At 43.4% G+C, this 23719-nt stretch overlaps 1 protein-coding gene across 10 annotated transcripts in view; it reads right to left on the reverse strand.

Annotated features, from left to right (window-relative positions):
- Positions 1–23719, reverse strand: part of CDK14 (cyclin dependent kinase 14) — a 742587-nt gene that overhangs the window by 74163 nt on the left and 644705 nt on the right. For 7 of the 10 annotated variants that reach the window (XR_011382804.1, XM_070058416.1, XM_070058421.1 and 4 more), the window contains one exon: positions 20908–21051. Coding sequence is in view for 9 of the 10 variants with exons in the window: in XM_070058416.1 (XP_069914517.1) it covers positions 20936–21051 (116 nt within the window). In the remaining variant the exon portion in view is untranslated. 10 annotated transcript variants of the gene reach the window in all.

Raw genomic sequence — 23719 nt, forward strand, 5'->3', positions numbered from 1 at the left:
ACTTCCAGCAAGGCAGAGTTTACTTAGATCAGAGACGAGCATCTCAGCCACAGCAAAAAATAACACGTGTAGGGAAGTTGCAGGCACCGTTTTACCCACTCGGTTATAACTTCAGAGAGCCCTGATGTGGCCATTGCCAGTGTCTCAGCTCTCAAGCCCACCGTGATCCGTCCCCACCAGCACCGTAATAGCAGTGGAAGCTCCCAACGACAATTCTCCTCATCCCCATAGAAGCTTTCCTAATTACTCTCCCAGCTCTCTGACGCTGACTCCTGTGAATTTCAAAGTAAGCCTTCTCCTTCTTTATACGTAAGTTTTAGACAGATTTCTCATTACTTGTTTTTATTTCGCATCTATATGGGGGTCTTCTAAGAAGAGCCAGAAATCTAGCAAAAGGGCCATGAATAATAAAAGAAAATTAATAAAGCAATGTCCTTAATTGAAAAAACTCAAGTTAAACTAGCTGCCATATAAAAATACATACACTTTTTTTCCAACCTCCTCTGTCAAGTTCTATTGTATATCCCACTTGATCAGTTACTAGGAATGTTTAGTTTGTATGTTCCAAATTATATTCTCAACTATGTGTGTTAAGATGTCACATTTGTTGAAGCATTCAGCTCCATGTGGAATATGACAAATTAAAAAGACACCCACAATTGCACATATTCCCCCTGGTAACCATGTACATTTTTTTTTCTCAGAGTTGGTAATTTTAGCACAGACTTCCCTGAACCATAGGGATTAGGGGCACCAGGGCTCAAACCACTAGTGAACTTGAAACAGGGCCTGGGTTCCGACTCATAAAGATCAGATTTATTCTAGACCGAGGCTCTGCAGTTTCACATTCTTCACTACAGACGCGCAGACTGTTAGAAAACCTACAGTAACAAGAGACCAGCACACACTACACAGCACAGAAGGCGTGGTGTTGCAAACTGGACACAAAATAGATAGACAGAGGCTCACGCTGCCAGGTAAAAGATAAGGCTGTTTGGGACAGTGAGGGAACATACACTGCTTAGTGCTCCAACAAGTTTGCTTCAATTTCAGACCTAAACAGTTCAATCTCAGAAAATTCTCTAAGAAAATGGGGCAAAAATGGTCCATGTCACTCAAACATTGTTTTCTTTTTTTATGACACATTTTTTGAGCCACCTTTTTTGGCGGCGGGGGTGGGGTGAGAGGAATACATCCAGGCCTCCTTTGAGCTGGCAAAGAAAGACCCAAGTAGGGGTTGGTTTCACCTTGTTTTCGAGCCTGCAAAGACTCACTCTGCTTCTGAAAGGCATCCTTGCGACTTCAGAGTATTTTTGTAGAAGAACAAAGGGCGACTGGGCTCAGTTTGCAACATGAATCATTTTTGCCCCGCAAATCCCCTTCTTCTGTGCTGGCAAAGGGGGATACTTTGAGCCCTTTGGGTTTAAAAGATCTTCAGACGGACAAAAGTGTGCAAACAGCCCCCAAGAACATAACTTAGCTAGGACAACGTCAAGGCTGGGACCACGGCTTTGAGAAAGGACCCGTCAGCTGATTTCCCTCTGCTCTTCACCCCAGCAAAGCCTGACTGACAACATTGAAATCTCCCCTTTTCTTTGGTTTAAACCCCCTTTGCGGGAAAAGTATGCAAATGTCATACTTGGCTCCCGGGTCGGAGGCTAGCCTTACCCAGCTATCTTTTCTCTGTGTGGCCCGTCCCCACAGACCCTCTACGCCTGACACAGAGACCAGCTTTGCAATTCAGCATCTTTCACAGCTCTGACAGTCTGATTCCCAGTCTGCCACCACCTCTAACAAGGGCTCATTTAGTTGTAATTAACTATTCCCTGCATATTTCCTAACGTATGGTGACTGTGCTAGAGGCCAACAAGTGAAGCATTCATTCCAGTGCTCATTTAAATCCACCCTCCCCCCCACCAGTAGTCTTCCTCCCTCTGCCTCCCCAGTCTTTCCAGCTTTCTCTTTTGGCTCCTCCCTGGTAACTTTTTAAGTACAGAGATGGAATGAAGGTGAAAACCGGAAACCCCAGTTAAAGAGACAGTTCGAAAGGCAGAGGTGACTGAATGAAATATCAAGTGAGAAGTCATAAAGAGAATGAAAGAGAATTAAAAGTGAATCAAACTGTTGTTGGCAGAAATGTATCTAGGCAAGTAAACACCTACCTCTACATACTTGAATAGCATGAGAAATGGTCACATAATTAACTGGCTTCGGATTTCAAGCTGTCCTAGAGGGTCTTCAAAAAGTTCATAGAAAATGCACATTTTGAAAAAACTATGCATGGATATCAACATTTTTTGCACCAAAAATAAACTGATCTTTTAATTTCATTTCAATAAACTTTTTGAAGTAAGCTTATCCATACGCTATAAAATACATATGCACTTTCTAAACACCTGATTCTTCTCAAAATTTATTTTCACTCTGCATTACAAATAAAAGGTACAAACAAAAGATAATGGCTCTGTCTCACCAGCCTGTCTTCAGATGAGATATCAGTGAGGTCAAGAATCGTAATTTCTACCTCTTGCACATGTTCCAGGTCCCGCAATGTGGGCACGGAACCTCTGAGGACTGCTACGTCCTCGCAGGCAGAGCGAGGCTCCCTTGATCAGGGGGTGTTTGGGGGATGATCTGAGGTGAAGAAGAAATTAGTACCTTGCAGGTTTTCACTCACCGCATGCTGCTAAGCTATAGACAAGTGGATCAGACTGGAAAACAGTTATGGCTCTCTCAGAGTCTCCACACTCTCAGCCCACAAAGCAATCATGTAGATAAGTTAGTCTTAGCATAGAAAGGACATACTGTTTTGTTAAGAAGATTCCAAAGAACAGCCTTTTGAAAAACAGTCCACTGAGATAAGCAGCAGGTGCAGAATCTGAGGCCCTAAATTCTTAGGCTGATACAACTCTCTTAGCTCTTCACTTTGCTTTTGGCTAAATTATGTTTCCATGCTGTCTCTTAATCATCTCGATACTGCTATTTCTAGTGCTAATTTATCAGCATTTCTTAGGGGTGATAGAAAAATACTTTAAATGTTAACTTACAGAATGCCCTATAGTTGTAAAATGAGTTGAGCTGGTTTGCTACCTGACTCTTCGTCATGTGTCTACAGGGGAGAATCTGGAAATGAGAGAGAATCAAAGAACCTGGACCCCTCCAAAGGGAGCATGGATTTATACTGAGAGCCTACTATGGCCATAAGCCTGCAAGGTAGCTACGTTTCTTAGTTATAAAAGAAAACTTGTAAAGTCATTTTTTGTGTTAAACCAAGGATAGAGCAGCATACTATATTTCATTTTTTCCTATATATATACCTTTTCTATACACAAGCCAAATATTCTATCCAGATTGTTAAATGTATTTCTCTATGGCACTTGCCTTAATAAGTATAAAATTTAAGGCTTCGGATTACAACAGTTCTGGTATGTGTTAATTTACTTATGATTTCTTTTTAAAAAATGTAAGTGGTCTTTTTCTATTCTGAATAATTTATGCTTAATGTGTCATATGCTAGCTGTCACAGTATTTTTCCTTTGCCATTATCATGGTCATTACTCACCCCAAAGTCCCTGAGCTACAAAACATTAAGGTGGCTGTAAAATCTGGCTACACACACTTTGGGATGGTCAAAGATTTTACATTTTATTTGGGTTTAGGAAAAACTGGGCATGAAAAATAGACTTATACAAGGACTTAACGTTCATAGACATCAGTATGACTATTAAAAAAACACTTTTGCACACTAAGCTGAGTGCTGCGTCTACATGAAATCATGAAGACACTGCATCATTTTTTTTTAAAGATTTATTTATTTTACTTGAAAGTCAGAGTTGCACAGAGAGAGAAGGAGAGGCAGAGAGAGAGAGGTCTTCCATCTGCTGGTTCACTCCCCAATTGGCCGCAATGGCTGGAGCTGTGCTGATTTGAAGTCAGGAGCCAGGAGCCAGGAGCCAGGAGCTTCTTCTGGGTCTCCCATGTGGGTGCAGGGGCCCAAGGGCTTGGACCATCTTCTACTGCTTTCCCAGGCCATAGCAGAGAGCCGGAACAGAAGTGTAACAGCTGGGACTCCAACCGGTGCCTATATGGGATGCCGGCACTGCAGGTGGCAGCTTTACCCACTACACCACAGAGCTGGCCCCTGCATCAATTTTTTCAGTTTTGAAAACTGTCCTATATTTACATCCTGTAAAATCAGTTATCTCATTACAAAATTGCTTTTGTATTTCCTTTAAATGGTGTTAATCTATCTTCATTCACACAAGTAAAACCAAGGGGGTGGTTATGTACTTTACAAAAAGATATGTGAACAAGGTAAGAATATTATTTCAACTAAAATAAAGAATTTCTGTATAATTTTCTAAGAAACATATGTATACAAGTTGATAAAAGAATTGTTCCAAAAATAGAGCCACAAAATAGCAGGGCTGGAGGAGAATGAAGTTTTCAGCCAAAGAGGATAGTAGGCACTGGCTGTAATTCCTAACATTACATTAGATGTAAATGTGAATGCAATTTTGTATATTTTCTTTTTTTAAAGATTTATTTATTTATTTATTTGAAAGTCAGAGCCAGGACACGAACCGGCGCCCATATGGGATGCCGGCACTGCAGGCGGTGGCTCTACCTGCTATGCTACAGCGCCAAACCCTGTGTATTTTCTTGACTTATTTTTAAGACATGATCTACTGCATAAGTTCAAAGAAAAGAAAAAAAAATACCACATCTTCTTTCATGGTTGTTAAGATGATTCCCGAAGGATCTTCCAGCACTAAGATGTTTTAATTTCTCCTGAGTCTGACCAGGAAGTCATCACATTGTCCCATGTGCAATCACACTGAAATCTAAACTTTTCCCAATATCTTTCAAGACCCTCCACAATCTGGTTATAAATTACTTTTCCAGTTCCATCTTTAATAACTCCCCATACTTCAGCCCCTCAGCTCTGCCAGAGCACTCCCTAAGGATGCTGAATTTTGACAAGGCTTTGCTCTATCGGTAAGAGATCCTCCTCTTCATTCCCATGAAACACCCAACTCCTCCTTTGCTCACAATGTCTTCCTCTGGAAAAATTTCCACAAGCCACTCTGGCAAAATTAATTTATTATGCATATGTCATATACATTTATGCAAACTTCTACTGTATTCTTTATCATCCTGAGAGTTAAATGATTTATTGTTGTCCCTAAATTATGAGCTTCTGGAAGCTCCGTACTGTCTTCTTCGTTACTGCTGACTGCCACATCAATATATTGGTTTCTCAAAAAATATTTGCTGGTGTGGGTGTTTGGCCCAATGGTTAAGACACTGATTAGGATGTCTGTGCTCCACATGAGTATCTGGGTCTAATCCCCAGATCTGGCTTCTGCTTTCAGCTTCCTGCTAATGCAGACCATGGGAGGCAGAGGTGATGGCTCAAGTGGGAGACCTGGACTGAGCTCCTGGCCCCATGCTCTCTCCCTCTACATTTCTCCTGATCCTGGTGTCAGGGAGCCTTGTCCTCAGATCAGTAACCACCCTGACTTCCTTCCACTTGACTGAGAAACTGTCCCAGATCTGCTTCTCCTGTTTCACTTCCAGGACATCATGTGTCTTAACCAGGTGATCAATGTCAATGTCACCAGTGACGAGCCATGTGGCCATCATGTACTTCCTGACGTGACGTGACAAGAGCACTATATCTCAGTGGCATTCTTCCCTCAAACCCAGAATCCCATCTACTCAGGAGGGAAAACACCAGGAAGGAAATGCTGCAAAATACCCGAACAGTACTTCTCAGAGCAAAAAGGTCATGAAGAACCAGAAATGATTGAGAATCAATCACAGATCAGAGGAGGCTGAGGGGTCGTGACGACTAGATGCAATACAGTGCACTCTGGGTGGGCTCCTGCATCAGAAGAAAAGTGAAAATAGGGGGCCTGCTGTGGCTCAGCAGGTTAACGCCCTGGCCTGAAGCGCTGGCATCCCATATGGGCACTGGTTCTAGTCCTGGCGGCTCCTCTTCTGATCAAGCTCTCTGCTACGGCCTGAGAAAGCAGTAAAAGATGACTCAAGTCCTTGGGCCCCTGCATCTCCATGGGAGACCCAAAAGAAGCTCCTAGCTCCTGGCTCGGATTGGCACAGCTCCAGCCGTTGTGGCCAATTGGGGAGTGAACCATTGGATGGAAGACCTCTCTCTGTCTCTACCTCTCTCTGTAACTCTGCCTGTCAAATAAATAAAATAAATATTTAAAAAAAAGTGAAAATAGGTGAAATCCAAGTAAAGTTGTAGTTTAATGAATAGTACAGTATTTAGGTTAGTTTCTTAGTGTGACAAATGTACCAGGGGTGTAAGGGATACTAATATTAGGAATGAGATGATGGATATACCTCTGTGTACTGGCTTTATAGCTTTTCCATAAATCTAAAAGCATTTCAAAATCATGAGTTGAAAAAATCACAACTATAATCTAGCTGCTGCTTATGCTGAGAAGTATTTTGGATTCTGAACTCCAAAGTGCACCTAGAGTTCCAAGAGCTACCACATAAACGCCTGGGCAGGAAGAGAGAGGAGTCCCTTCCCCTCGTAGGAAGTCACATTTATGCCTTGTCTACCCAGGGGTCTGCTGAAAGTCATTCTGCGTCCTAGAAACAAGGTACGTGAAATGGCCTGAAGGGTCTCTCTGCAAGGTCAAACAACAGATATACAAAAGGAGAGGTCAGGGCGGGTGTTTTGCAGCAGTGAGGATGCCGCCTGGATGCTCAGATCCCCTGCTGAGTGCTTGGGCCCGAGTTCTTGATCCACTCTTGATTCTACCTTTCTGCTAATATAAACCCCCAGAAGCAGCGACTGGTGGCTCGAGTACTCAGATCCCTCCTAGCCACCTGGGAGACCTAGATTGAGTGCCTGGTTCCTGGCTTTGGCCTGGCCTAACCCCTGGCTGTTGTGGGCATTTGAGGATTAAACTAAAGGACGGGAGATCTCTGTGTGTCTCTTTGTCTTTCAAATAGATAAAAAAAGTTTTTTTTTTAAAAAAAGGGAAAAGTCATAACATCCTAAATTAATATTTATCGCAAAAATCTCTTTAGAATTGCTGTAATAATCAAGGGGTACATTAAGTAATATTCCACCTTAGTTTTAAGATGATACCTTTGCAAATATAAAATTTTATCTATTATACTCCAGAAAAGTTGAGATATTTAATTAAACTGAAGGAAATGGAATAATTTTATATAACTAAATTTTTGTAGTAAACAGTAATTTCTTTAAAGGGGAAAATTTTATTAATATAATTATTTTTGTTAGAATTAATGTATAACACTACTGATATGGAAGTTCTTATACTTTCTGGTCTTATTTTCTTTAAAAAAGAGAGAGATTTATTTACTTATTTGCAGAGTGCTGGAAGGGAGAGAGAGAAAAGAAAGGAGAAGGGAATGGAAGAGAAAGGAAGAGAGAAGAGAGAAGAGAGAAGAGATCTTCCATCCTCTAGTGCTCTGTGTGGGTGATGGGAATCCAAATACTAAGTTCATCATCCGCTGCTGCACACAGTAGCAGGAAGGTAGACTGGAAGCGCAGAGTAACAAGGACCTGAAATAGTGCTACTATACAGGATGAAGGTGTTGCATCTGGCAACCTAACCTGTGGAGCCACAGTGCCTGAGCCACTTTGTGGTCTGAAAATTCCTTAGACTCTAATAAGTTATAGAGAACTGCCAAGGAGCTTTGCTTATATGCACTACAGCTATTGGTGTTTACTATATTCAAAATTAAAATTGTTATTTTCAAAATGTTTAATTAAACTCATTACTGGGGGCCAGCAATGTGGTATAGTAGGTCAAATCTGTCTGTAGGGCAGGCATTCCATATAGGTGCTGGTTCATGTCCTGGCTGCTCCACTTCTGATTCTGCTTCCTGCTAATGGCCTGGGAAAGCAGCAGAAGATGGCCCAAGTGCTTGGGCCCCTGCACCCACGCGGGAGACCTGGAAGAAGATCCTGGCTCCTGGCTTTGGATCAGCGCAGCGCAGGCCTTTGCAGCCATTTGGGGAATGAACCAGTGCATGGAAGACCTCTTACTCGGTCTCTCCCTCTCTCTGTAACTCTGCCTCTCAAATACATAAATAAATCTTAAAAAAAAGTATTACCTACTAACACAAAACATTGTTTTAACAAAATAACTACATTTTCAAAATGGAATTAGTGAGACAGGTGGCATTGCTTTAAAATTATGCAAATTGTTTCAATGGCTGGCTGAACAGAGGACCTAGATTCTCTTATGTATTCATGCATTCAATCTGTGTTAACATGTTGATTTGGCTGAAGCAAAAGACAAAAATTTGAGCCTCTTATAGATATTGGAAAAAAAAAAAAGAAGCATCTTAATAGCCCTTTCAGCTAGCCATGGATACATATAACCTTTTATATTACAACAAAACTCAACAGTGGTAGTTTCTTAAAGGTTAGTTGCATTGGGGGATTGGATACTATTCTAATGAATCCTTTGTTACTTTAAAATCTACTGGTTTATTTTACATTTTCAGTGAATGTTTCATCCATGCATGGTTTTTCTAACAATATTTGTAAACCATTAATTCAATGAGTTGTGCTGGTCCTTCAAATCCTATAATATCGAAAAAGTCACATTTGCTTTTATTATCACCAATTTCTCATTAGAGAAGTCTTTGGGAAACTCATAGTGGCCAATTGTAACTTTTTCAGTTTCCCCAAATTCTAATTTTCTGTTGAAAGCTCTCTAAGTTTATCACTGGCAGCAAATACTATCATTTGTTTTCCTTGGGTAACAGACTCATGTTCTGTTCATTTTTGAGAAAATATCTACCAAATACGTACAGCCCGAATAGTCACAGCTTATCATCAGTCATTCTTTCAAGTAAGACATGAGAGCTAGGCATTGTGACACAGTGAGCTGAGCTGCAGTTTGGAATACCTCCATCCTGTATCAGAATGCGAGTATGAGTACCAGCTACTCTGCTTCCAATCCAGCTTTCTGCTAATGGACTAAGACAGTGGATTCTGGCCCAAGTACTAGAGTCCATGCCTTATGCGGGAGAACCAGATGGTGCTCCGGGTTCCTGGCTTGGGCCTGTCCCAGCCCTGGATGTTGTTGTGTTTTTGGGCAGTGGACCAGTGCATAGAAAATCTTTTTCTGTCTCCTCCTCTCTCTCTGTTACTCTGCCTTGCAAATAAATATTTTTTAAAAAGAAAAAGAATAGAAGACATATGTGGGGTAGCTAGTTTGGCTTGTAGATCGGCAGAGATTTTTTTCCCCTGAGATAACCTTAGTGATGAATGACTTTTGTGTGCTCCCTTTTCAGTCACACAGAATATTAAAAAGACCTTTGCTCAAAGGTAGAGGTTTAATTCAGATCATTATTTCGTGCAGCTGGCTTTTTTCAGAAACTTGCAGTTGTATGGTGGTGAAGAATACTCTGGGGCCATAGCCTTGATTCATGTTTAAGGGCCCCCAGCTGTAGCCCCCATTGCTTCTGCACCACCAGTGCTGAGGTTAACACAGTGAGAAAGTGAGGAACATGTAGTGCTGTTGTGAAAATACTTTCGGGGGCCTGTGCGGTGGCGCACTAGGTTAATCCTCCGCCTGCGGTGCCAGCATCTCATATGGGTACAGGGTTCTAGTCCCAGCTGCTCTTCTTCCAGCCCAGCTCCCTGCTGTGGCCCAGGAGGGCAGTGGAAGATGGCCCAAGTGCTTGGGCCCTGCACCCGCATGGGAGACCAGGAGAAGCACCTGGCTCCTGGCTTCGGATCGGCATAGCTCCAGCTGTGGCGGCCATTTGGGGAATGAACCCATGGAAGGAAGCCCTTTCTCTCTGTCTCTCTATCTCACTGTCTGTAACTCTAGCTGTCAAGTAAATAAATTTTAAAAAAACTTAAAGAAAATACTTTTGACCCCAGAGAATCTCTGGGGATCCACAGGGCGCACTTTGAGACCTGCTGCCACCAGGGACAAGGATCGGGATCCTGTTTGTTTTCTTTGGAGCAGAGGGACCTTATCTGAGAACTCACACACCTGACGGTGAGCCGTGCAATCCAAATACAAGAACTCTTGCGTAAACATCCAACAAAGGGGCTGATACGCAGCAGAGATTGTTTTAGTCTTTGGCGAGGAGATGAATTCAGCATACAAAGTAGTGAAGGGTCTAAGAAGTTAGAGAACAGGGGGCTGACTTCAGGCTGAACTGGGGGCAGAGACTGGAGAGAGGGTGGGTGACAAGGTCAGGCTTGCACAGAGCACACCATTCCTCTCCCACAGTGCAAGGCCACACCGCTATGGCTGTCTCCAGAGATGAAGGCCTTCTCCTGACGCGCCTTCTAAAGACTGGGAAACCCATTTGCACACCACCACCCTCAAGTCTTTCACTGGGGAAAAAAAAAATGACAATATTTTTGCTCAAAACAGGTTAACAATTTACTTTTCTAATAAATTTCTCAGCAATTAGTAAATTGAGTTACTGTGGAAGAATAAAATGGTAGTCCCATTTGGTGAACCATTTAATTGGGATTTTATAAAAAAAAAAAAAAAAAACTTTCCCTCTCCAAGGTCAGCTTTTGGACCACACAATCAAATTCCCAAATGAGGGGATGAGTGGATTCACATTGATGTTTAAATTTTTAGATTTGACAGAACTAATGCAGTATATCTTGACAGCTATATACAGTGGCTTAATGCTAAGCTTTTTATGCGGAATACAGAATGGAATGAATTTTGCACCAGTGTTTGGACTGGGAGGCTTTAAGATCCCTATTCACAGTAGACAGTAGTCTGAGGCTGTTTGATAAAACAAGCCCTGGCTATTTAATAACTGCCACATAAAATGTCTCAATATTTAAGGGGAAAGAGAAACGCAGGGCAACACATTTTTAAATATATGCTTTAGCCAGAATCTACATGGTAAGTAAACATCCTTTCGTGTTCAGCCAGAATGACTTGCAGCTGTGGCATTTGTGACTTAAAATAACAAGATGAAGATCTCTGTGCAAAAGACGAATGATATCATAAATGTTTCTTATCAAAAGAAAATACGCTTTCTGATGGAATTTATGTAGGAAGGGGCTTTATGCTGAAGCCCATTTGATACACTGTACACTCCTGAAAGCTACACACATGGAGCTAGAAGGAGCACGTTAGGCAATATCGCCTTTGTTTTGCCACTGTGTTCTCTGTTTACAAATTACAAGCTAAGGGCACCTTTTTAGCTTTGTCTGTGAATAAGCCTATTGGAAACTATTGAATTTATGGTACAATATTACATTCTACAAAAACTGACATCTAGGCAGTGATGAAATTGGAGAGTTTCCCCTTTAAGAAAAAATCAGAGGTTAAAATTTTCACATTGTATCAAAGTATGATACAGTCATACTCTGAAATATACATATGTATTTTAACATGGATTAGATAGATGTAAATCTCCCAAAGGGCCTCTGGTCTCCTCTACCATTGAGACTGCATGTGAATCAGGAGCCCTGGTTTGATTTGTGCAGCCTAGCTAACCACTGAATATAAACACCAGCCTGCCATAATTCAGTATGCAACTGAGCTAGTCTTCCATACTAGCAGAGGGGGAAAAAAAGCAAAATCTCCCTTATTTTCTCAAGTCGCCCATCTCGAGCCATTTCTGTCGAATTGCCACAACTGCCCAGATAAAACATTCGAGAATATGTCAGCTTTAATTAATGTAACACGACCTGATCACTTCTGCAGTTGGGAATAAAGAAGTTTGCGCTCTTTAAATCCAAAGCTCAACCTGGAGATTATGCTAAGTTGCTTCATTCATAGTCCACACTCCTCCGCTCCTGTCAGAAGGACAGCATTTGTCCCCTCTAGTGATAAACAAATTATACATGAAATCAATTCCACTTCACAATCATTTTCCCTATTGGGTATTATCTCTCCTTCCCTGCTCCCTCCAGTTAAGCCAGCATCCTGTAACTTGCTAATGAGCTGAGGGCTTTCTGTTGCAGGTGGCACCCCCTGCCTGGAAGTCATGACATTTCCCATTTCGAATGCTGCTGGCATTTTTCGACAGCTCCTGCTAACTAGCCTTTTTGACCTGCACTAAGAGGAACTCATCTGATCGAATCCTCTAACCTGCCAATCATTCCGGCAAATGATCTTCACAGTCACTCCCAAGGCAGGAATGGAAGGGGAAAAAAAAAGGAAAAGCGAGTGAGAGAATGAGGGAGTGGGCAGAGCGGCTGCCTCTGCAGCTACCTAATGAGAATACTTCAAGTCTCCGAGGCAGCTGAAACACTGAAAAACTGATGGGAAAATTAGGACACAACTGAATGCCTAGCTCTGTAATTACTGATTTCTCTCCATCCTGAGATCATTTTGAGAGCAACACCTCTGAGATGTGCCAGTTTCTAAAGAACACAAGAATACCCTACCTTACCGAGAGAAAATAGATTTATTTCTCCTGCCACTGTAATAAGCAAGTCTCATAATCCCACTCTGCCGAACAGCATCCTTTGCAGAATTAATTATGTGCTATAAGCTCGTTAAGTGTGCATTTGTAAACTCCGGATGATTATAATGTTTGCCACAGTGAAGAAAGGACCTCATTTTTTCCCCTCAGGCATATTTTAAATGTTGCCACCATTTAGGGCTGTTGATTTTTACACATTCATATAAAAACAAACAGGTACCATGCAGGTTGGCATTGGGTTTAGAGAGGTTTAAATTCTTAACATCCACAAGATAGAACAATCTGAGCATTCCTAATTAATGCAAGTAAGATAATTGTTTTCCTTCCGTATTTTTCCCGCAGAATCAGTTTATTCAATTACATTTAAACTTACTGGGTCCCCAGCCCACAGAATAATCCAATTACTTTAAGAAGAAAGATCCAGTCGGTGGTTAATTTGGCAATAAGTCACAAAGTCCAGATATTTTAATGTGGAGTAGATCTGTTGACCAAGGAATGATACAATGTAATTACGTGTTATCATTACACCATTGTATGTAATAATGTAAAATAAATACTGTACACAATTTAGCTGCACATGACAATCACACATCTTTCCCCATGTATAGTAATTAGGCCAATAGTCCTATTTATAGTAATTATTATATGTAATTGAGGGCATTTTACTAATTACATTGAAAATGATAATCCAAGGGCACTACACATAATGCAAACTACATTAAAGGAACGGTGACCATTTAAAGGGAAAACTACACCAACGTATGGAAATCAACAGTATAGTGTTTGATTCCAGGCTTGGCATTCATGGCCCATGTTTGTAAGATAGATTTCCCTCAATTTCTCTACTTCTTTTGCTTTTGTTCTAGACCATGTACATTATTTCTTTAGGTAGAAAAATAATCCTTTGCTAATCTGCAGTGTTATCTAACAACTCTAGGATTGCTAAAAAATTCTTTTTGGCTATGTGGGTGTATTGAGTGTGTGTATGTATGTGGGCGTAGGTTGCTAGAGTAAGCAGCTATCTTAAATTCTAGAACAGATTCATTAAATTATTCATATGCTTTATGCGTAGAAGTATCTCAGAGTATTGCAAACATTTTGTTAATGATACTTGTAAGAATTTAGCTAAAATGTTTGTTTACTGAACTACAAGCGGGTTGTGGTTTCCATTACATTTCCTATCTGTCTAGAACTTCATTGTGTCTAAGGACCTGAGAGCCTTGCTTTTGTCCCTGGGCCCCAGTGTCCAGTTCTCCCTGACCCCACTCCCTGTTTCTCCCCAGACTGGGCTCCCACGTGAGGAATCTCTCAAGAGGAGTGATGAGCCTGTGGGACAATGGGAAGAGCTCCAAGCTTCTTTCTGCCTTCCCTTCTCAACACTGTCATTTAGACACTGTCCTCCGTGCATTCAAATGTCATCCCAGACCATCAGCCCACTTCAACTCCAACAGCCTCCTTTTATGCTCAGACACTTCTTAGAGCATCAGCAGACCACAAAGACTGTCTAGTGGGACTCAGCTGCTGTCCTGGTATTAATAATACAATGCAGTGCTCTTAGGGCAGATGCGATTCCCTCTGTATCCCAGGCTCACAAGAATCAACAATAAATGAACAAGAAAAACACAGCAACTGAACGAATTGTAACTACTTGCTAACTTCCTGATAGTTTGGCCAAGCACTGCAACAGATATCTCGGGCACCAGGCACATTACGTCTGTGCCCACTATTTTAAGAAAGCATCACTCACATTATGATGACAGCGAAATAGTCCCCAGGAAATTAATTCGGGTTTTAAAAAGCCACAAGAGGCAAGCTGCTGTGTAATGTACTCTAGCCCCTTAATATTGGAAAGCTCACCTAAGCTGGAAACGGCCAATCTCTCTTTCTCTCTCTCTCTCTCTCTCTCTCTCTCTCACACACACACACACACACACACACACAGAGTCAGTTTGGGAAGATCTATGGGCTGTTGAACCAACTTGTGGTGCATTGTATCAATTTCCCCTTTTAGTCATTTTTGCTTTTTAAAAATCCTGAGATGGGAAAAGAATAAATGAGGGCAAAAACTACTATTGTTTTTAGTGTAAAAAAATCACTGTGGAGTCCTTGTTTTTAAGAAAAGCACAGTGAAATATTTAAAGATAAAGGGGCACCGTGTGAGTGACACATGTGGCTTGGAAGAACAGTAAGTGCACACCACACTTGTCCATGGCCAAGTGCAATAACACAAATGAAGGACAATGTCAGCTTTGGGGGGAGTGCGCAGAGGACAGCAGGAATTCTTTGTGCTACTCTTGTAAGTTTTCTGTGGATCTGAGACTATACCAGAATAGAAAAATTAAATAAGCTCTTCATAAATTCACCTTGGAAGAAGCAGGATGGGAGGTTATTTCCATGGCTCCATCACAGCGCCGCCCACCACGTAATTAAGCAGATCAGGTGGTGAAGCACCCAGATGCTTCCGCTGACTCACTATTGGGGCTGGAGGTGGCGATGGTTCAGGGAACAGGTCAGAGGAAGAGAGAGGCGGAGAAGTGAGGAGAGACAGGGGAGACAAGCTCCCACAGCCTGCTGCAGGCCAGAAGAGAGGCTGAGGCAAGAGTGGTTGAGAACACTCGATAATGTTCCAGCCTCTTCTTCCTTGGGCATTCACCCATACATCATGCATCTGCAGTCCAAAGCACGACTTCTCTCCTAAACATGTGTTTCTTTTTTAATTTGTGGTGATGTGGGGGTCATGACCACCATGGGGGGTTTCAGATGAAATCTGCAAGGAATGCAAAGGTTTGTTTCCTGTGCTGCCTGATGTTGCCACAACTGTTGTCAACTACATGAGGCAACAGAGATAACAAAACTGTAGTTGTTTGATAGGAAAAAGATTTGTAAGATTATGCAGAAAATAACAGTTCTCACAGAAAAAGAGAAGAACAAAACAAAACACCAGAGAAATCTTCTGTCACTGAAGGGGAACCCAGATTGAACACTTGAATTTCATCTAACTCTCGAATTCATTTGGTGAAAGATACCAGTGGGTATTACCTACTTTTGTGCCTATGGTTCGGAAAAAGGCAAGAGGCCTTAAAGAGAATTCAGTCATTAGCCAAAAACATTACACGACCATGATGCCGTGAGTCTGCACCAGCTGGAGCTCCCCTTGGATGCACTGCTGACTTTCTGCTTTGCGGTCTACAACCCGGGCTACCTGCTCCCTTCACAGAGGGCTCTGAGATGGCTAAGCCCGAAGCCCTCTTTGAGGGGGTGCTGTAAGAACAGGCTGACCACCCAGGACACAGCTCAGGTCACTGTATCAGAAGCAGTGGGTGGTGGGCCGGCAGCTGATATGGGGGTGACTGACACACGGCTTTGCCCTCCACTCGATGGTGACGGCTACCATAATCAGAGCCGCTCTCTAGGAAGGTCTGAGTCTGAGACAAGAAGAGCTCAGTGACAGTCTGCCCCGGAATAGAGGGTCAAAGAGAAGTGATGATAAGCAGCAGAATCGCAGAGATGAGTCAGGAGAAGCCCCCAGATGAAGGGGAGATGGAAGCAACATGAGTGGGTGCAGTGGTGGGAAACAGGAGTGTCCACAGTGGTGCCCCAGGGCTGGAGCCGCAGGTGGCTCTCTGCAGGCTCCAGGAGCAGCAGCTTCCAGAGCTGAGGTGTAGAGATAGAAACTACTGTTGGCTTTTTTGTTTGTTTGTTTTTAAAAATAGTATTTATTTGAAAGAGTAACAGAGGAGGGTATCTTTTATCTGCTATTTGCTCCCCAAATGACCGCAAATGCCAGGGAGCCAAACAGGACAAAGCCAGGAGCCTGGAATTACATCCAGGTCCCCCACATGGGTGGCAGGGGCCCAAGGACCTGGACCATCTTCTGTTGCTTTCCTAGGTGCATTAGTAGGGAACCGGATTGGAAGTGAGAAGGGGGAATCAAATCAGAGCTCATATAGGGTGCTGGAGTTGCCGGCAGTGGCTTAACCCAACTGTGCCATGATGCCATTCCAGCCTTTGGGAGGTCTGCCTGTGCAAGCAGCTGCTCACCTACCAGCTGCTCCTCCCTACACAGCTCTGTGAGTGGAGGGAACTTGAGCATGCCACAGTCTCCTGAGACGTGCCAACCCCTGCTTTCTGGTTTCCCTTGCTCCTGTGGGCATGGGTGTGGTGTCTCTGCAGCTCTCGGTGTCACTTCCAGGCAGTGGTCTCTGTCTTTCTCCCTTTGGCACCTGCCTCTTCCCTCACTTGAACATTTCTCCTCCCCCTACACTTTGGGTACTTCCTAGGTGGCTATCATCTAAAACAATAACACATTTTTAACTTACTGAATTCACAGTTTAATTGTCCCGATCCCTCTTTGAAAAGGCAGCTAGGAGCAAAGCTCTCCCTTGGTGCTGCCCACTTGGACATTCTGTGATGCTGGAGATGTCTACACCTGCCCTGTCGCTAGCTGTGGAACACGTGAAGAGTGGCGGTGCTTCTGAGGACACGTTTTATTTTAATTCAAGTTAATTTAAATTAAATCTGCATAGCACATATGGTTAGTGGCCACTGTGTTGTACAGTACAACTCTATTCCTTTTTAAAGAAAAGCAAGAAAGGGAAAGAGGGAGGAAGAACAAAGGGAGGGAGGGGAAGGAAGAGAAAAGAGGAAAGAATTGAGGAAGGAAGGAGTTGCTTTCCTTATATGACGGAGCAGGGGTTTTCCTAGTTTGTCTTTATTAAGTCTCCACCCAAATGAACTGGTTATTTTCCTTCATAAATACATAATTCCTGCATATTTACTGAGGGCTTCATTACCAGTGGTGCAAAGGCTACCTGCCTCCATATCCCCTGGGGTTCTTTAAAATGCAGATTCAAGGACCTCAGCAACTTGGATTTTGGAAACTCTTCTGGGGCCTGGTGCCCCAGACTGTCCAAACCACTGCTTTAAGGAGTGTTCCTGTGCTGTCCCCAGAGGCTGAAGCACTAGTGCACTGAGCTCTTTCTACAATTTGGTTTCTAAAAACAAAAAACAAAAAACAAAAAAAAAAAAACACCTCTTATTTAATGAAAATCTACTAAGCAGTGAATGTATTCTACTCTGTTTATCTGACTACATTTAGGAAGCTATTGCTTAATGACTAGGTCAAGCAAAAATAACATTGTCATATAATTCTTAAATAATAATGTGAATTAGCAAAGATAAATAGGAAAAGGTAAGAACAGGGTCACCAAAGTATGTATGAAGTTACCCTCTTGCAGTTGAACCAAGTAAAAATTCTTCTATGCACTAGATACCACGGATTTAATGGGATCTGAAGACCAACGGATTCACTAAAAAGAGATGTTCCACAATGAGCACACACTGCTTCAGAAAAATTAGAGAACACATGTCTGAAAAAGCAGAGGACATTTGCATCCCTGTAGTCAGGAAAAGGAGCAGCCCTATGCTTAGTTCTCTGCTCTGGATAACTGCAAAATTAAAACTCAGCATAAGGGTGAGGTTGGTATCACTGCAAATGTAAGTGAAGCCAACGGGTAGGGTGTTCAACATGGCTTCTGGTCTTTTCCTTGGAGAAAATGTCTATCCACGTTGAGGGCTCTGTCAGACTTCTGAAGGATCGCACCCTTCCACGTTGATAAAATGAGGGGGGCAGTCTATGCAGTCCTGCTGATGAGTATCTTTAGAGGACAACGAAGCACAGAGACGCAAAGTCTGGATCACGAGTGGCACCTACCCCATTCTGACTTTAGGTGCTCGTGGTTTTCTTTGCATTCAATTTAGTTACAAAACTCTGAAACTAAAATTACTTTCTGCTGCAAAGCAAAATGCATCTCATTAGCTTTCTCACTAAGGCCAATTTATGCAAATCCGGTATTATTAGCTAAATAATTGCAGTGACCTTAGTATGCAAGGAGAGAAGTCATTTGGCATTGAGGCATGGGAGAAAAATTTGAACTTGAAATGCTGCTGTCTGCTCAGTCCTCTGTCACCTCAAAGACAGAAGTGATAGCATGCTTTCTCCACCCTGCCCTGGATCTCCATGTGACTCCTGAGACAGTGCTGCTTAAAATGCCAGCCCGCGGTCTCCGCCTCTTTGAGATCCAACCCTTCTGAGCGTTACAAAGAACCGCGACGTCTGCAGGAAATTTAACATCCAAGAATCTATTCTAGACAGTTAACGAATTCAACAGCGCCACAAAAACCCAAGTCCAGAGTGTTACACATTTTTCCCCAAGGATCCGTTTTCTATACGGATGTTTTGCTCTATTGTGTCCATAATTTGATATTCAGCTATTGGTTGGAGTATGGCCCTTCCATAGGATACATGAGGCTGTTGTTTTTGGTCTCTAGGAGAGCCCTGTTTGATTTAAACAGAAAGATCCACAAAGGTGAGAAATTAAAAATTATCTCATTTCCTGCTGAATCACAGAGAAGTGTTGGAACCCAGCTCCCCTATAGCTTTCCCTGGCAAGGAGAAATTGAGCTGTTTTCTCAGCATCAGGCGAGATCAAGCTGAGGTATTTGACTTGCGGAGAAAACCACAATAACATTCGAGCTCCGAAAGCTGACGTGAAAAAGACAAACCTCTCGCAGGAACCATTGCATTGTTATCAAATAATTCTAGAGGGAGAGCTTCCCCTGTGCAGATGTACCCATAACTCTAGGCTTGAAAACACACTACGAGGGGAATCCCATTCTGTAGAGGCTCCCACGTACCGAGGATTTTACTTTTGTGCACCTTTAAAAGATAAATCTGTTTTCGATCAGCAGTTTGGTGTGGGTGACACTTGTGTCCTGAGAACTTGCAGGACGGAGCTGACCCAAAACCTCCTGGCAGTATGGCCTGGCCAGGCTCAGGTCAAGGAGACCTCGAGGGAAAGGACACAGTCCTGCGGTTGAAAGCCAGGCCTGCCCGGTGCCTGTGGGAGGCGGCGGCAGCAATGGTGAAGTCCACCTCTGCCTCTCCTGAGTTGGCTGAGGGGTAGATAAAGCCAGGAGCCCTCATTAGGATAACACGAGCGAAACACTTCCACACAGCACATCCTGTGACCCTCATGGGTCCTAAGCACTCTCAGAACCACAGGTAAATGGTGAAAAGCTGGACACTACTTTTTGTCCGACCAGTTGAAATTCAGGGCCGGAGCACAGGTGTCATCAAGTGAGCAAGGTCGTGCTGAAGGTCACTCTGTATCCAAGAGGGAGAAATCACCTAAAGAATCTTCCTCTCAACCGATGAGGTAGCAGGTTCACTCATGCTGGCTGACTGCATCTACACCCTGTTCTACCTGACAACCGCGAATCTGCAGGTCACTCATCCATCCCTGCCACTCCCCTGAAAGCCAAGACTGGCCACGATTCATGGCGGCGCTAAAACCAGACTGGCTCAGGAGACTGGCAGATCACTCACAAGACACTGTGGAGAGTTTCATTTGCTCTGAGCCATGCTGTGTTTAGCCAGGTAAGGTATTTCAAATTAATAGAGGAGAGAGGTTTCTGCAATTTTTGCATATAACCTTGGAGTCATTTGAACACTGAATGACTCAACTTCCACAGGGATAAGGAACAAGCACTCACGCACGGCTTGGTATGAACCAGCACACACGAAAAAGCCTTCCCACAAAAATGTCTGAGCTCCATTGGCTTCAGAGAATTATGCTGCATTGAAGGAAAGCATATGGATATATACTGTGTGAAATTCCCAAACCCCAGACACTTCCATCTGGCAATCAAGAAAGACACAGATTTGCTGGAAGTTGCCGTCTTGCACTTGTCACTGTGTGGCACCTGTGAAGACTGGGACAGTCTACGACAGGCCCGAGTGTGCCATGTTTACATGGTACTTCCTATCTGCAGAACAGCTGACGTCCAAGAGTCAGACAGTAAGAAGGAAACACCTCATCGTGATAAGGCCTCTACAAAGGGCCAGGCAGGAATCAGAAATAGGTGAAGGTGCCCAGAACAAAATGGCAGCTCAGCTAACCTGGAGAGCTGATGCTCTCTGCAAGACAGACTCAGGCATGACGCAGACGCAAACACTTCTGGTAGGGCTGGGAATGCAGCACCACCAGGGTTGATTTTTCAAGAAAAGTCACAAGTCCAGATGTTAGTGTTAACAACGCCCCATTTTAAACAAGAGCAACTCATTTAAAAAAATTGAGAGGGCCAACCAAAGCAGGTCTGTGGCTTAGATACAGCCCAAAGTGAACTCTTTCCTAACCTCAAAGAAGAATGCGTAAGCAGTGAAAATGATTTGCTTATGACTGTAGTGGTTTGGTTATGATTACATAAGTAGAAGTGCAAGATGAAGTATAATTTTGGTTAGAATATGGTAGGTGCCTGGAAATATGGGAAGGACTGACTGCACTTGGCCTCAGTGGGAAGTCTGATGAACGCCATAATTAACACAGGAGACGCAAATCCCATGTGAAGGATCTAGTCAATATCTGCTAGACGTTACTGTCCAAGTAAAGCTGGTCATCGTCTTACCTGCCCTCTCTCGAGAACGCCGTGCTGGTCAGTGCTTGCTGTTCGATAGACTTTTCCCGTAACTACTGTTTTTCCCAAAGGCCCGCATGCTTTCTCCGGATTCTGGTTGCAATCTCACATTTGGGACGGTAAAAATAGACGACACTGTGGATGAATGGAAAGTTTTCATTATGTATTTGTTGATGTATCTATCATATTTTCTTTAATTAAAAAAAAAACCTGGAGACTTAGAGCGATTTTGGATGTCCAGTACATTGAACATTATGGTACCTGTTGATTTTTGAAATGTCAGAGCTTACTGGCCCACACACGTTCATACACATACAACGGGGCAGTCTGCCTTCCCCTGAGAGTCACACCTGGAGCTCTCTCACATTTCTCTAATCCAGAATGTTCAACTGGAATTTGCAAACAACACATTTTATTCTTTCTCTTTTTTTAAAGATTTATTTTATTTGAAAGTCAGATTTACACAGAAAGAAGGAGAGGCAGAGAGAGAGAGAGAGAGAGAGAGAGAGAGGTCTTCCATCTGCTGGTTCACTCCCCAGTTGGCCACAATGGCCAGAGCTGCACTGATCTGAAGCCAGGAGCCAGGAGCTTCTTCCCAGTCTCCCACGTAGGTTCAGGGACTCAAGGACTTGGGACATCTTCTACCGCTTTCCCAGACCATAGCAGAGAGCTGGACAGCAGAGCAGTCTGTTGAGTAAACAAGGCTGGAGTTGGTGAAGACACTATCTGGAGCTGTCAGTAGTCAGCTGATATTTAAATCATGAAATGGATGGGGTCACCTAGGCTCCCGGGGGTGTATACAGGTAGAAAGATCTGAGCACTAGGGCCGAGACGCTCTGCAAGACGAGGAGGCAGCAGGCAAGAATCTGAAAAGGAGAGTTTAGGGAGGGGAAAGGAAAACCAGGAGAGAGGTGGAGGGAAATGGAGGGAAATCCCTGTTCTCTTAGAGCCCAGATTGGAGAGAGAGACAATAGACAGTCAAATATATGAAATGCTAGCAAATGTTAGGAAGAAAAATGAAGAAAGGAAGAGAAGTCAAAATTTAGGGGTGGAAGGTCATGGGCGGCTTCCCTGTTAGGAGCATTTGGCTGAGACCCAAAGGAGGCTAGAGACCAGCAATGCATGCATAAGTCTAGGGGGAGAGCAGGAACAAAATGGAGAGAGAGAAACAGTGAGAGCTGACTCCAAGCGGATGAGGAGAGAAGCAGGCAACCAGTTAGGAGGCTACTATAACAAGGCAAGCCAAGAAGAGGGGGAATAATTAGGGCAGGGTGACAGCAGAGAAGTGAGGTGAGGTGTGATTCTGGACATAGAAAAGAGAGAGAGAGGGAGGGAGGGGGAGAGAGAGACAGACACAGAGAGACAGAGAGACAGAGACACCGGGGGAGATGGGAAGGGAGGGAGAGAGGGAGGATGGATATTGACAGACAGTGCTTTCAGCTGCTAGTTCACCCCCCAGATGCCTGCAACAGATGGGGCTGGGCCATATGGGAGCCAGGAACTCATTCCAAGTCTCCCACTTGGGTGGCAGGGACTCAGGTACTTGAGCCATCGCCCCTGTCTCCCAGGGTCTGCATCAGCAGAAACCAGAGCTGGGTAGTGAACCCTGGCACTTCCAGGTGGGACACCAGTGTCTGAACCACTAGGCTAAATGCCTGCTCTCCTTGGGTGTATCTTGAAGCAGCATTTACAAGGTCTGTGGAGGAACCAGATACAGAGTGTGACAAAAGAAGAGGAGTCACGCGTAACTTCCTCCAGCTGGAAGAGCGGTCTTGCCATTTATTGATAACGGTTAAGGCTGCAGAAGGAGAAACGTGTGGGGAAAGGACTCAGCTTTAGTTAGGCCAAGTCAGAGATGTCTACCAGATGACTAGGTGGGATGCTGAGCAGTCTGTTGAGTAAACAAGGCTGGAGTCGGTGAAGACACTATCTGGAGCTGTCAGTAGTCAGCTGATATTTAAATCATGAAATGGATGGGGTCACCTAGGCTCCCGGGGGTGTATACAGGTAGAAAGATCTGAGCACTAGGGCTGAGACCCTCTGCAAGACGAGGAGGCATCAGGCAAGAGTCTGAAAAGGAGAGTTTAGGGAGGGAAAAGGAAAACCAGGAGAGAATCCTGTCTTGGAGACCAAGTGAAGGGGCTGCTACTTTGAGGAGGTCACGCTAAAATGTGTTCAATTGTGTTGAAAGATCAAGAGGAAGGCTGAGGAGAGAACAATGGAGACAGACATGGAGACAGACTTTGAAAACAGCACATCAGGAGTTGTGGGCACAAAAGCCTGGTTGCAAAGGATTCATGACAGAGTGGAAGACTAGGAACTAGATGTACCAAGTGTATTTGAAATGCTCTTGCTTGTTTTATTTAAAAAATATGGCATCGTATTGCAATAGGATAATGTAGAAGACATATACCAGGATACTACAAAAAGTGCATGGAAATAGGATTAAATGATAATATTTATTTTCTAAAAATTTTGAAATCCATGCATAACATATTCAGAATACATAATTCCATGAATATTTTGAATACCCCGATACAAGAATGTGTAGGAAGCCCCCAAATCATGAGAGCTGTCCATCCCTCTTGTTCTCTAACTGGGAAATCAGAACCACAGAGACACTGAGGCACTCGTGCAGGGTGCCTGGCTCGTCACGGCGAACCTGAGGCAGAAACCCAGGTGGTCAACACCCACTTCAGTGCTCTTTGCATGGTACCGATTTGTTGGCCTTCTTTTACTGGGTTTGAGTTTTGTGAATTAGCAAATGAATGCAATAAAATCAAGGACTCTGTGCTATGAAGTG

Source organism: Oryctolagus cuniculus, chromosome 16 (assembly GCF_964237555.1).
Source record: "Oryctolagus cuniculus chromosome 16, mOryCun1.1, whole genome shotgun sequence".
Lineage (NCBI taxonomy): Eukaryota > Metazoa > Chordata > Mammalia > Lagomorpha > Leporidae > Oryctolagus > Oryctolagus cuniculus.